This window comes from Camelus bactrianus, chromosome 29 (genome assembly GCF_048773025.1).
Source record: "Camelus bactrianus isolate YW-2024 breed Bactrian camel chromosome 29, ASM4877302v1, whole genome shotgun sequence".
NCBI lineage: Eukaryota > Metazoa > Chordata > Mammalia > Artiodactyla > Camelidae > Camelus > Camelus bactrianus.
In genome coordinates this window covers 4,355,671-4,370,288 of record NC_133567.1, presented here as the reverse complement: position 1 = coordinate 4,370,288, position 14,618 = coordinate 4,355,671, and the positions used below count along the sequence as shown (strand labels likewise).

The 14,618-nt window shown below is 45.7% G+C and overlaps 1 protein-coding gene across 2 annotated transcripts in view; it reads right to left on the bottom strand.

The window, feature by feature from the left end:
- The window catches only part of TGS1 (trimethylguanosine synthase 1), a 32,796-nt gene that overhangs the window by 12,229 nt on the left and 5,949 nt on the right, over positions 1–14,618 (bottom strand). For both annotated transcript variants that reach the window (XR_006720348.2, XM_010970689.3), the window contains exons 3-10: positions 13,297–13,469; positions 12,153–12,972; positions 10,166–10,283; positions 8,631–8,717; positions 6,404–6,578; positions 4,410–4,716; positions 2,548–2,703; positions 1,739–1,885 (exon numbers count right to left, since the gene is read on the bottom strand). Coding sequence is in view for 1 of the 2 variants with exons in the window: in XM_010970689.3 (XP_010968991.2) it covers positions 1,739–1,885; positions 2,548–2,703; positions 4,410–4,716; positions 6,404–6,578; positions 8,631–8,717; positions 10,166–10,283; positions 12,153–12,972; positions 13,297–13,469 (1,983 nt within the window). In the remaining variant the exon portion in view is untranslated. The remainder of the gene's footprint in view (positions 1–1,738; positions 1,886–2,547; positions 2,704–4,409; positions 4,717–6,403; positions 6,579–8,630; positions 8,718–10,165; positions 10,284–12,152; positions 12,973–13,296; positions 13,470–14,618) is intronic.

The window sequence follows — 14,618 nt, the reverse complement described above, 5'->3', positions numbered from 1 at the left end:
ATGTGTGTGTATAAACACAAACACACAATGACACTTTGTTTCGAACTCCCTACCATAATGCTGGCAGCTCGCCCACACTAGGGGCGACACATACCACCACCACAAGAGCACCTGTGAGTCACTACTGTGGGTGTGGGGAGAAGGTCGTGGGACACGACTGCATGAACACACTCGAGGACCTGAGCCCCGGTTCACAGGCTGCAAGGACAGAAGCCAGAGTGTGCCTCCTTTTCTTCCCGGACGGAGGCTGGCGATCTCTGAGTGTGAGTGACGGGCTGTGAGGACAGGGCAGATGCAGTCTTCTTTAGCTTGAGACCCATGTTAGACATTTTCCTTTACCAAATATGTACTAAGCTACAGAGGACCGTGGCAACAGACCTATGCTCAAAGAAATACAAATCTACAATATGGACAGTTTCTGTAATGTTTTGAAAAAATTTCCAGATCTATTTGCTAGTTTATCGGAGGGCAGATATGTTAATGTTCATTATATAATACAACGCTGACTGAAGACAAATTTTCCAAATGTTGAGGAAAAATCATTTTCATCCAATAAACATGGATTTGAGCTCACAAGGAGTGGCTTATCTGACAAAGGCAGAGAAGAGCTTTAAGAGTAAGTAGTGAATTCTGGGAAGAGAAGAGAATAATTCCTATTCTAGTAAATATGGAAGTGGCTTTCATCCAGGCTGTCAGGAGGCCATACAGTTAGCAGGTGTCACGCTCCGGGGGACAGGCGTGATCAGATACGGGCCTCAGGTCAGCAGTGCTGGTCTCAAGGTCGATGTTCAGTTGCTCTTCATCACGTTCCAGCCCCTGTATCATGCTTTCCAGGATCATATGCTGTCCTAGTTAACATTAGGAACTTCATATAAATTAATGAGACTCAATTGAAATTTACTGAAATGGAAGCCATACATATACTGGTGGGACAAAAAAGCTGCTTCAGAATATGACTTCTTAACAGTTGACGTCTCTAAAATATCACATTAAACTTCAATTTAAAAAGAATTTAGAAAGAAGAGCGATAGTAGATTCAGAAAAAGTAAGCCCTGGCCTCATGACTCGCTGTGTCAACTGGGGCAGACTGTCCAATGTCGTGAAGCCTCCTCTCCCCCGGGAAACGGCACACGTCCTGCCTACTGGACACAGACCCCGGCGGACGCACAGTAACAGAGGCTTTCTTTCCTTTGATTCCCAAGTCACACGACCAAGTGGACAATCCAGAATTTCCGAGTCTTAGTGCCTCAGAATGTTGCCACTGAAGGGTGTCACAGAGGACCTCTCCATTCAACATCTCCGTTCAATTAAGCCTGAAGGCTGCCCACAGTCACACAGGTGGAGAGCGGCAAAGCTGGGAACCCCTGTCCACTCGTCTTTCCTTCTAAAGAACAGTCTCCCATTTAATATTTTTAGTTTTACATAATGTTATAATCTTGGCTCCGCGAGTTGTGTCTGTGATCTCGGGCAAGTTACTTCGTTTTTTATTTCTTGATTTATTTGTGAAACACAGATAGTAATAGACACTCATCACAAGATTGGAGACTAAATACATGAACACAGAGGCACTTACACTGGTATACAAAGTGTATGCTAAATATATGCTAGCTATTATTATTATATATTTGGGATTAAATGATTAATTATTAAATCTCAGCAAAGACAGGCTGAAGCAAAATGAAGCACTGACTGAATAAACTGAGAGTAAAGTACTTTTCTTCCATTGGCGACCACTCACCCCTCTTTCCTGTCAAGGCAAACTGAATGGTATTTCCTCCAACTCCACAAAATGCGTCGACGACGACGCCACCACACGTGAAGGCCTGGCTGACTCTGCCCGCGATGTGTTTGGCGATCTTCTCGGGTGTGACTGAGAACCAGCCCTCTGCGAAGGGAGAGTGCTTCTGTTATGACGCTCAGTGTCAGGAAGCCAAGCCAAACACATGTGTAACTATATGTTATATACTTTAAAAAAAACGTAGTTTCTCTGTTCAAAAAATCATAAGCCATCTAGTTTGAAAGAAAAGGTCTACAGATCCCGTTATAAGAAGGAGTGGCATCATTCCCATGCCCAGTTTCCGCAGAAGCAACTGCCTCGCCCCGTCCCCAACTCTTTCCCAGTGCACCTCTCACAACTGAATGCGACTCCAGCTTTTTTGTTTGAAGCACTGACTTCTGACGACCTATTATGGAAAATGGAAAGTCAGCTCTCCTGACTGACCACTCCCCCAGCTTCACTGAGGTTCCCAACTGGAATACTGAATTGTAGGTTGTAATGTCGTAACAGTGTGCAATTTGTAACTTTATTATTGTTGCATAAAAATATCCTTGTTCTTAGAAAATACACACTGAAGTAGTCAGGGGCAGGGGCACTTGGATCAGAAAACACACACACACCACACGGAAGGACAGGGAAGGTGTGGCAAAGTGTCAGAAAGGAGCTGGATCTGAGCAAAGCGGGTATGAAAACTTCTCACTATTCTTGCAACTTTTCTCTAAGTCTGGAATTATTTCAAGGTGAAGTTAGAAACCACACGTGCACTCTACCGCGGTCTAACTTGACGCCGTCGTCGAAGCGGGAGAAGAGCCGGTATCTCTGGGCCCAGTACTTCGCCAGCTCAGGCACAGCAGCGATGTCGGGAGGCAGGCCAACTGCCTTTCTGTCCTTGCTTCTCTTCTTCTTCCTCTTCTTCTTATTTCCAGCTACAATAAGAGAATAGAAGTAATACAGATGCTCACTACAAGAGGAGGAACTCACAGGTGACTTTACCTGCAAGTGTAGGCACATCAGGTAATTCCCACCTGGGGCTCCGTGCAGGAGCAGCGCAGACTCCAACGACAGCCTGTCGTGCTACCTGCCGGCTGCCCTGAGCCTGGGAAAGTAACCTCGGCTCCTAAGCTCCATTTCTCATTCCCCTGAAGGAGTGAGTGAGTGGGTGGTGTTTCACCTCCTCACCTCACAGGACCCTCGGGACACACGCAGAGGTACGAGTACGGTGTGAAAGTTGTCACTTCTCTTAGATAAGACACTGCGATAGTGGGTGAGTTACAGACGTCCCCCTGCTCTTCTTGAACAGAAGCTCCCAAGAACTGACTGAGCTCTAACTAACTCTCAGCTACACCAGTGCTCAGAGCCCAGCCGTGACCCAGAAGTCGTACGGCCTCTAGGAAACTGAAATGGGTCACTAGCTTCATTCAATAGAAAAGGCTTTCAATCATTCAGACTAACTTCTTAGACAAATGATTTTCATTAGTTTAGTTTTTAGTTCTGCGCAGATTAGACACAGCAACTCAGAAAGACAAGAGTGCTGTCGTACCCAAGTACGAGGACAAGAAGTGGCACCGACAAGTAACTCCACCACACTGAAACGGTCCTCAGACACTGCTCTGTGTCTTAACAGGGTCATCTGACCACTGCAAGCAGCCAAAGGCATCGTCAGTAGCAAAGTGCAGTGAGTTTCTCAAGAGGTGGGACAATAACACTGTCAAGTGCACAACTCCTCATTGTACGGGACTGGACACTGGTAACCTACACAAGACGCCAGCATTCCCCAGGCCATTCTAACCAACATCTTCCAAGTTCCTGGGATGGTGGTATCACCCTGGCTGAGAACACCAGCAACCTGACAAGTGGTGATCAGGGAAGTAGGGGCGGGTGGGAGGATGGGATTTAGGAATCAGACAACTTGGTACCGAGTTCCTGCTACGCCACTTACTGGCTGTGTAATCTTGGGAAAATTTCCACCTTATAAAAGCCATAATATTCCAAAAATATATAACTGGAATTACATATAAATGAAATAAAAATAATAGTTGTTTTTAAAATTATAAAAGAACATTTGCTATTATTATTTTAAAAATTAAAGAACATTTGCCGTAAAATAAATTCAAATAGTACAAAAGAGCATAAAGTGAAAAGGCTGCTGTTCCTCATTCTCACAGCCAACTACTGTAAATACTTTTTTACATCAATGTACCATCCAAAAAGCAAAAACCGCTACCAACAACCATCACCACAAAAACCAACAAGAACAAAAAAGATTATCCAAAAGAAAACCAAGGCAATACTAAATTTCAACAGGAGCACGAGGCACCGGCCACCCCGAGCCCAGGGAGCAGAGTGCGGTGCAGAGGCCGGTCCTAACGGCACACAGAGGAGCTCAGACAGTTTCCCCACGTGCTTTGCGGTTTTATTTTATTGTGCTCGTTCAGCCAAGAGTGCAGGGTGTTCTGGGTGCCAATCATAGCCATTAGCACATTTACGCTAAATACGACTTCTTTCAACTCAAGAATAAATACGCGTGAGTTCTTAGGGAGAGATGATTCGTAGGTGACCCCGTGGGAAAAGCACGTCGGAAACAGCGCATCTCAGCCTGCCAGCGCCAGCGAGCGAAGCACCGCGCTCCTACCTTCAGCTTCCGCCTGACGGGGGTCTGGTCCAGCCTGAGCCACGCCATCCTCTGCATCTGCGGCGGCTGCCGCCGCGCCATCCCCGGCATTTTCTTCTGCTTGCAGCTCCGCCGCTGGAGACCCGGCACGGCCCTCCCCAGGTTCCGGGCTGCTCACCTCCCGCGGGGTGTCACCTTTCTTCGTATTCCTCTCTCGCTCCTCTGACCCACTGCTGGTGCACGTGTCCTGCACGTTGTCACCAGAAACTGACTCCTGTGATGCTTCTGCATCCACTGGTTCATTAACCCATTTTAGGAATTTTTCTACCTGAAATTTTAACATGTAACAAGCATGAATTAATTCCAGATCACACTGAATAGTCCCACTTGCTTTACCATTTGCGACTTGACAAGCTGTGTCACAACTACTAGCCGAGACGAGTAGACGGTGCCACCCAGCTAAGGTGAGTAAGTCGCTCCACCCTAAGTGCACTTGGCTATCTGGACGCACCACGACCTTATTAAAGATCTCTTTAAAAGGAAAAGCAAATCCGACTGAATGCAAAGTGATGACCTTCCTGTTATCAATCAACATGAAAAGGAGAAAGCTGAACCGTCCCAGTGACTTTCCACAAAGGCGTCTAACAACAGTATAACCGTACTGTGCGTCACCACTACAGACGGACCTAACTGTTGTCGAGCCATCAATTTTAGTTTTTCAAATTACACAGAGCTTTCTGCCCTGGCCCAGGCTACAGTCTATGTTAAATGGTACTCAGCATCAAAGATGAACTCCACAAAGACGTGGCGCCGAGGTGTCTCTAAGGATAAAAGCAGTGCTATCTTGAAAGGAATGCACTCTGTCTTCTAATGAAGCAGGAGAGCCAATAAGACCCTCTTTGAAATGTGAACAAGGCTCAAGGTCAGATGATATACACTTCCCGGCAATCTTCTGTAACAAGGATATTCTTCATAACAGTCCTCCGTGGCCTTCCCAAGAGTTAGGAAAGGAGGACCAGAGTGACAGACAGAGATGCACACGGACAGCAGACCAAAACCTCCCTCTGAGGGGACTGGCCTGTCCATCAACTGGGCGCCTGAGGACACAAGAGCCGCTCGCACTGCTTCCTCAGAGGCTGTGTTTCTGCTCTTCATCTACTGAGGAACATGTGGCACCACCACATCCAACCACCCAGCACGCTACAAAAAGTTCTGCAGGGCTGACTGGACTGATACTGGGAAATGTGTTCCAGACACAGCCAGGGCCACTAAAATATTAAAATACCATCTGCAACCATCCAATCTGAAATATAATAAAAGCAAAGCTATAAATTGATAGCATGTTTAGAAGGGCGGTGAAGGCAGGGAAGGATCGTGGACTCCAAAGGTAAAACAGAGTCATCCCGGGATCAGAGATTCTGCACCAAAGAGCTCCTGGAGATGTGAGAGACACAAAATTCTCCTCCCTGGATGGTGCTTTTTTCCTGTAATGGAGAAGGATCACTCACCGAGCCAAGCAAAAGCAACTCTGATTACTTTTGTCTTCCAGGGGCTTAGACGGCAGGTTCAGCCAAGTCCAGGAGAGGGGCTGAGTATTCCACCTAACAGTGAATCTCTAAGTCAGCATTGAGGTTCCTGCCATTGGGGTGAACCTGTCAGTGCAAAGTCTGACTCATCATCCCTCGACGACCTCGAGATTGAGGCTCACAACAAACGCTCTATCAGGGATCGCGCTTCTGGGGCCCTACGTAGCCTGAAACCGCGCAGAAGCTGCTACGCGTTCCAGACACCACTGCTCTGCAGCTTTCAAAAACGTCCCTTCACCCTACTCTCAACTTACCCTTTTTGCAAATTTATTTCACACAATATATGCCTTTAGGAAGCAAATGGAAAAGAATTTTAGGTACCGTTGTATCTGACAGAAACAGGGTTCCCATTTGCAAACAATAATTTTAGGGAGTCAAGGTCACAAAGTGACACCCTACCTCTAAATATAAAACAAAATCTATACATACCTTACTCAAAGTTTTGCTTTTCTTAAAAAGCGTTTTTTCTGGCTCTTCAGTAAAGAAGATGTGTTTGTTTTTCATACTGATTCGTCGTCTCATGTCCAAGAACTTTGATTTATACTTCACATTCTTCTGTAGGTACCTGACCTGCCGGTGGCTGAAATCTGAAATTTCACCGTATCTGTGACCAAACCAAAAGAAGTGAACTCAAACCTCAGGGTCGATGAGTTTGTTTCCTTATGAAAAAAGAGGAAAAACTAACAATTTTCACTATTTTTCTCTTAGCAGCAACTGTTCTAATTTCATTTTGTTAAATTACAGAAATTATGAAATAAAGTTAAAAATGTAGAGGACTTTAAAGGTCTAGTTTGTATGTTAATTTTCAAGTAAATGTGAAACACCAAAGGTGGGAATGTCAATATCTTACATGTAACAGAAAGTAGAGGTTACACTGTAAAACGTAATAAAGAAATAGCAGAAAAACGTAACCCCAGTGCCTGCTGGGTAAATGGGATCTTTTCTCAGTCAGGTGATGCCCACACTCTTTAACACGTATCTGGGTATGTTCAAATCATCTTAAAAGTGCCACTAGATTCTTAACCTCAGTCAGTCTGAACTCACCTAAGCAGAAACCCCCGATTACTAAAATAACTAGAGAACACTTGCTGACTTAACCATCTGAACTTCCCCCCGAAAGAGCTGTGTCTGCTATGAGGCCTTCCCCGACTCTGCCAGGCCTCACAGGCAGCCTCTCCTGCAGACCCCTAGGGACCCAGAGTGTACTGTACAATGTAGCACCTCAAGGCTCAGTTTGGTTTTAAATTCAGGTGTTCTCTTCCAGCCATATTATAAGCTTCTTTTAAAAAGCGTATCTTATCCTTCTTTGTTGAGTAAAGTTGGGTGCTCTAAATGGAAAGAGAACAGCTAAGTTAAATCCCAGGTAACAGAATAAATCTCTGAGTATATACCAGCAAGAGCTACCTAAGTAATTCCTCAATAAAATTACATGTGGGTAGAAATGAATTCTGCCTGGAATTTAAATGTGGCAATATCAGGAAAACTCTTTCTATTATTTTTATGGACTCTAGGCTTAAATGATTACATGGCTTAAAGTACATAGAAATGATCATAATTACCTTGACGCAACATACTGACAGCTACATACGGCATAACTGACATACCATGATAGGTAACTGGTAGTTTTTTACAAAAATTTTCACAGTATTGTAACTGTGAATACGTATTTCTGAGCTAATCTGGGTATCAACCTTGAAAGCTGTGTCTTTTTCTTGTGGACTTCATAATGTCTAGGTATCCATTAAAACGTCACAACCAACAAAATTAAGTCTCAACCCACAGAAACATCAAAGACCTTAATCTTGTTTTCAGTCATGGTGTAAGCGGACACGAATGGCTGGTCTTTAGTGTGTGGTAACTAGTCAGTTCGCGCTTTATGTCACGTATAGGAAACCCTTCCGTACCCTTGTATTTACTCCTGGGCATTTAATCTCAGGAAAATACAGTCTCTGCACCCAAAGTTCACAGCAGCTGCATTTCTAAGAGAGAAATGCCACACACAAACCAGGAGATTGGCGGCTGAGTAACACCGGCGGCAGGTCCTCACCCCGTGGCGCTGCTCACAAACGAGGAGGAGGGGCTCTGGTCCCACAGTACCCGGGGGCCTCAAGGGCGTTTGCTTCGCTCTGAGGAAACAACCTGGACACACTGATGTCCTCAGGAGACGGTCAATTAAACGCTGCTGTGCTGGAAGGACTACGTGAGTGTTCGGATAAGGCAGGGCAGAAAGAACAAAGGTAACCGCAGGTCTGGACTTCTCGCGTCAGGGTCACCGCACGCCCCAGACGCACAGAGGCAGGCGTGTGAGATGCGGGGGGCGGAGGGAATGGCTTTCTCCGCGGCTGGGCTTGAATCCCCTCTCCAGGAAATGACGCGACTGATCCTGACCAAGTCAAAACCTCTGTGAGTGGCAGCTGCTTCATCTGTGAACTTGGACTAATGCTGGGTGGCTACGAAGCGAGCTGAGTCAATGCGTGGGAATGCGTCAAATGTACAGTGTTGCCTCCACAACTCCCACCAAGAGAGGTTAGTGTTGCTGTAACATCTCAAATGGTATCAACACACAGCCGTTGTTAGCTATCTGAGCATCAGAGAGCTTTAAGATAGCGGAAGTGGTTAAGATTTCTGGAAGACAAAAGCGTTAATTGATAATTACTTTTGTCCGGAGCCATGCTTGAATCCTAGAAGGGAACCGCTGTCATCGAAGTCCAAATCCGGGTTTTCATCGATGTCCAGTTCATGGCTAAACAAATAAACAAAGCAAACTGTGATAAGCCGTTACCTCCAGAGCCCACAAGTGCAAATACCAAAAGGCACAGAGTCAACCCATGCAAACTCCCCCATCACAACCATCACCCGTAGTTCAGAAACCCAGGGAGACAGGACAGGGTACTTTCATCAGGACTTTTCCAAATGAGATAAATTACCTAGCAGTGTGTGGAACACAGTAATGAGCACTGAAATCCTAAACCAGGGCAGGTAATTATCTCTATTCCTGAACATGGAAAAATACGGATCTCCGCATTTTCTTTTGGAAAAGCACCAGCTAACCCGCAGTCTTAAACTACCCTCCGAGGTCGCAGCTCTAGGAGTCCTCCTTAAAAACAAACAAGGAAGCATCTGAGAAGGATCAACCCAACCAAGAAAGCTACCAAAGGAAAAGAAATACTGCTTTTAAAGAGTAAGATTGTGAAGTAAATGACACTAAGTGACTCAGGACCCTCCAGCTTTCGGGGATAGCTTCTAGTGGTCCCTGCTGTCTGGGTGACAGGAGCAGATGAAAATGATGAGAAGTCACTCTTACAAATTAAGCTCACTGAGTATTTACGGGGGACCTACTGGGTCCCAAGAATATACCTATACACTGATCCTCTGCCTCTAGGAACCAGTGGGAACCAGTGCAGGAGCTGACAAGCAGGATGCACCACTTAGAAGGAACATGGCAGAGCATGCTTTTATGTACTGCCTCTCAAGCTTGCTTACTGGTTTCCGGGAAGGTGCATGGAACATCAGAATCTCATGCAGAGCACTTCATACCCTGTCAGGGAAACGAGCTGTTTCCAGCTAATGTCCACGTTCTGTAACGCCCATCCTCTCCTTGTATTTTATTGCATCCACCCTTGACCCCACGTTATTCTCCACCTGGTTAACTGCATGCATCGATGGTTTCCTAGAAAGCCTGCCTGTGGGAGAGCTGGTCTGGACCGTGGCTTCAGAGCTGCCCCTGCTGGAACCCAGCCCCTGGTAAGGCGCTCGTCCCTGCCCTGCCCCAGGACTCGTACCTACAGAACAGGAGCGTTAGATTCGCTGTATCTCAGGTCTATCTTAGCAATAAAACTCTGTGATAATATAAACCCAGACTTTTGGGAAAAAAATGAGAACTCCCTTGAGAGAGAGAGACACCTAGTTACATATCAGATAAAGGCAATCATCCACTGACAGCCACCAAGTGTCAGATATATTACATGCTAGTTCAAGTCTTCCCAAAAATCTCACAAAAAAGGGCATCGGGCCCACTTTACAGATAAGACCCCGTGACTGAATAAGAGGCAGAGCAGGGCTCTGACCAGGGTCCTGCCAGGATGTGCAGTCTCCCCTGCGCAGGTGGCACAGCAGGCCCTCCACACGCGCAGTCAGGACACGGGGGCTCAGGGGCACGCGTTCTGGAGAGAGAGGGAGTGTGCGACTTGCCTCCTCCGGAGTTTGCTCCGCTTCTGCTCAGGTGGCTCTTCCTCGCTCTCGTCTCCGTCCGTGCCCTCGGGGTGGGGTCTGTCTTTGGCTGCGTTTGCTTCTAGTGACTCCTGTGAATCTAAAGAGGCAGGGACATTGCAGTGGACTCCCCTCCGGTTTGACAACTCTTCTGTCATTTGCAAAGGCAAAGTATTCCAGGGCCTTTCCTGCAATGAACTATATGCACTTATCAGGCAAAGTGCCAACCACACCTCTCTATTCTGTGTGTCTACACGCAGAGTCTGAGCACAAAAACTGGGAGCTGTGTCTATTAAAATCTAAAAGTTTCCATGATCTAACTACTTAAAAAGTGAACTAAAACTACTTTTTCCATATAGCTGTCCAAATCTATACAAATTAATCCACAAAGTTACCTTTGGAATAGCTGTTAGCGATGACATTTTGATGGAATTTTAATCTAAATGACTCTTAAAGATGGCATGATCACATTTGATTAAAGATCATTTCCCTTTATTAAGAAGCAAATACGTTTAATTATCTCTAATACAGCTCTTAAAATAATAATGGAAGTAACAGAAAGATAAGCACTACCATTTAAAAAGAGTATTTTTAACTTGCAGTGGCTCCGACTGAGGCACATGCCTGTCTCTGCTCTGCACTTCTTCAGGCTGGAATGACGTGTGTGGTGGGGCTAGAAGTGGAGAGGTGTCTGCAGTACACACTGGGCGGCTTTGATTGTGTGAGGACAGACTATTTCAGGAGAAGCTGACCACAAACAGCAGAAAACATCTTACACGTGCCTGAGGGGGCAGACTGTGAGGTTTGCTATGTTTAATGAAGGGAAAAAGGAGGAAGACGAGGGAGGGTAATCAAAACGAGGAACACAAAGGACTGACCAGTATACGTACTTCAAGTTTCAAGGTCAAAATAAGCACAGAAAGGATCAAAAGACTAAAACAGTCCCATTTAAAAAGGGCGAACAAAACAGCAAAACAGAAGGACTGAGAACATGCACTGAAGTTAGCTCTGCTGCACGAGGCAGAGAAGAGAGAAGCTCTCTAGTAACTCTCCGAATGAAACTTCAGGATGAAGGGAGACCAGTGATCTGGGAGGAGCAAGGCAGACCCACTCACTAAGGAGAAAGTCAAAACCTTTTGCTTTATGTATGAATGAGGCTGAGAAGAAAGTTGTTATAAGCCAGACTTTTCCACACCAAGCATCAAGAATGCCAAGACAACACATCAGGGGGCTTCAGGACAAATCCTAGTTATAAAACTGTCCTCTCCCGTCTTCCTGGTGCCCTCGGTTGGCCGTGCCCTTCTCCTGAGCGAGAGCGTTCTTACCCACCCACCTCTAACTTCTCCCAGCACACCTCGCACTGGCTTCCTTTCGCCCCGACAGCAGCACCAGTCTGCACAACAATTTCATTTTTAAACACTCAAGCAGGAGTCAACCAAGTTCCTTATCCTGGAAATTCTATGAGAATCCTGAAATCAACCTGTCCAGTTATAATATAACACCACACCCCGTGGAGTCTCTTTACAGAGCAAGACTTCACTTGTCCAGAGTGAATTCCAGACACGACTCACACTCAGATTTGCCTAGTGGCAAACGTGTACTTTCAACCACTCTTTAAGGTGCCTCCTATGAACTCGGTTGCTCCAGAGAAACTTGGTCATTCCAAGCTCCAAATTAGATTTCTCAACGGATTTCCAAGGTTTAATTCACTGGCCACCAAAGTACAAAAGGCAGGAATGATACTTTTGAGACCCCTATGCAAATATTATTTTTATTTATGTAAAAGGGTAATAAACAACTTGCAACATAAAAATAAGATGGATTAAATCATTCCATTGCTACACTGTAAAACATGGCTGGTACTATTTAACTCTACCATAAAGGACTAGTGTTAGTTATTTCGCTAAGCAGACTCGTTTTGTTAACCATTACTCAGTAGGATAAATGGATACACCTTGGCCAGTCTTACCCTGAGCTGGTTGCTCGGTGTTTCTCTTCTCAGACAAGCCGCTTTCTTTGGTTCCTCCGTTGCCTGGTTCACTTTGGCCAGAAGCAGGGCATTCTCTTCCCCTGTCAGCGTCACCTGGCCACTGACGTCCACCACCACGCACAGAGCAATCCAACCTGCTCTGTTCCACCTCCTCTGAATTCAGACTTATATTGCTAATCCCATCAAGTATTTCATTATGATCTCCACCACTTGAACTAGAACTTTCGCTGCCAGTTGATGATGATGGAGAAGCAAGTGAATCTGTTTTCATGCAATGTTCATCTGTCTTGTTGTCACCTTCCGTTTTAGACCCGTAAGTTTCTGCATCACAGCTTTCTGAGGCATCAAAAGTCCAACCCCGAGCTTCCCAGTAATGAAACTGCTCCAAATAATACCAATAGAGCTGACTGTAATGTTGTTCCCATTCTTCCTTTGTATCAGGGACGTTCCAAGGTTCAGGACACAGCGTCTGGTCGGGATGTTTTTCTTGCCAGCTTTGCCATAACAGTCCTCCACCATATTCATGCCAATACTTTTCCCATTTCTCTGTAATTTCTAGCTTTGGGGATACAGTATTTTCGACAGGAAGATTTTCAGTTTCAGTGTCTTCTTTGGTTTCAAGTTTACACGCTCTGGTGTTCTCACACTGCTTAACTGAAGGCAGGGTGTGTGGAGCCAAAATGTCATCTTCTTCATAATCTTGTCTCCAAGATTCTGTCATGATTTCCTCCAAGTACTTCTTTTGATGCTTTTTCTTTCTCTTTTTAATTTTAACTTTGTTTCTAGTATTCATGGATACCTACAAGGATAAATAGCTTGAACATAAATTGCACTTTAAAGCTGTAAGAGGAGTAGAATTCAAGTCCGTTTTGACACTGAATAATACAAATACCCTCGACCCCCGCCCTGGGTTACCATCTAAGTTTCCAAGAGGAGGAACAATCGCACACTCCCAAGAGGGACGGATTACAGCTTGTAGTTCTGGTTAATATAAATACACATTTAAGAAGAGGTGAAGTGTTCCAATTCATGAATGCATTAGATTTGGGATAAAAAATAATCCATGTGATATTTTACGAAGAAAACTAAGAAACAGAAACAATAGGAGTAAATTAATATTTACCTCAAAATTCTTATGTGCAGACACCCCACCGAACTGAAGGGGCAGCCCCATACTTCTCATGAGCTCAGCCTCAGAATCCAGTTCGCTTTCGTCTGGGCCCACGGCTCTGCTGTCACGTGACCCGGTAGTGCCGGGGCAGGGACCACTTTTGTCCTCCTCTGTGGCTTGGTCTCCTACACACAGCATTTGTTATGTTCACTTAGTTTAAGAGAAAATTTAGACGCAGGTTTTATCATCCTCATTTTAAAGGAAAAGTATCTAAGACCCAGAGTTGTTACATGACTTGCCCAAAGTAAAGGTGTGTAAATGTTACGATTTTTAAGAGGAAGAAAAATAAAAGGAAAAAAGAAGGAATTGATGGAAATACAGACTAGTGAAAAAGGAGCCCACTAAGGATCAAGAGACAGCCTCTGGTCGGGCCCTGCCTGCCGCTGCCCCCCGGCTGCCCACCCAGCCCTCTCCCCGGAGCACCTGCCCCGCGCTGGGCCGGGGCACAGGGCTGAGGACGCCCGAGGGGACGCAGCGGGGCGGCCCGGACTGGTACCTACACTTCCCCGCCCCTTGCTGGCAGCACTGCCGCACTAGGTCGCGGGTTTACAATGAGGGCTTGTGGACTCAGCTCAGAAGCTGTTAATAAGGTGGGCGGTACGTCTTCAAGCCTTCACGGGCAGTTCAATCACAGCCGTGATTTACAGCCTGGGACTCCGTGGGAAAGTTGACTTCATGAAAGGGTTGTGCTATTAAAAGCCTGAAATCCACTGAACTGGAGGACCCTCTCAGGTTCCCTGATTCTAGGACTTACAGAAAGCCTGTTTTATTGTAACAAAACAAGTTGACTTTATCAGAGTATGGTTATCTAAAAGTGGATCAGACCACTAGTTGGACAAATACCATTGAAATGCTCTATTTTAAAACGTTTGAGATAAAAATCACTTTATATACTAGCAGTCACCCAGGGCTGAGCCGCACTCCAGCTGCGTGGTCTCAGGCAACAGGACAGCGAACCTGACCACCGCAAAAACGGAGACTGAAAACAAGAGAGACCTCATATGCACAAACTCTAAAACAGGGAAAGATGACACCTAAGTAGTGAAGGGGATTCCTACTCACCGTGCCCCTGAAGGAACCCGCAAAAGCTCAGCAGAGAGCAAAATATGGGAAACGAGTCAGCGAAGCTTTCTGTTCCCCCCAGGGTGCGCATGGGAGCGAGTGTCTAAATAAACCTTATTTGTACGACACTGAAGCACAAACCAAACATCTCCCCCAGCGTGTAACTGAAGTGGCAATGATTTGTTCCACCATGTGAGTGAAGGATTTTCAGG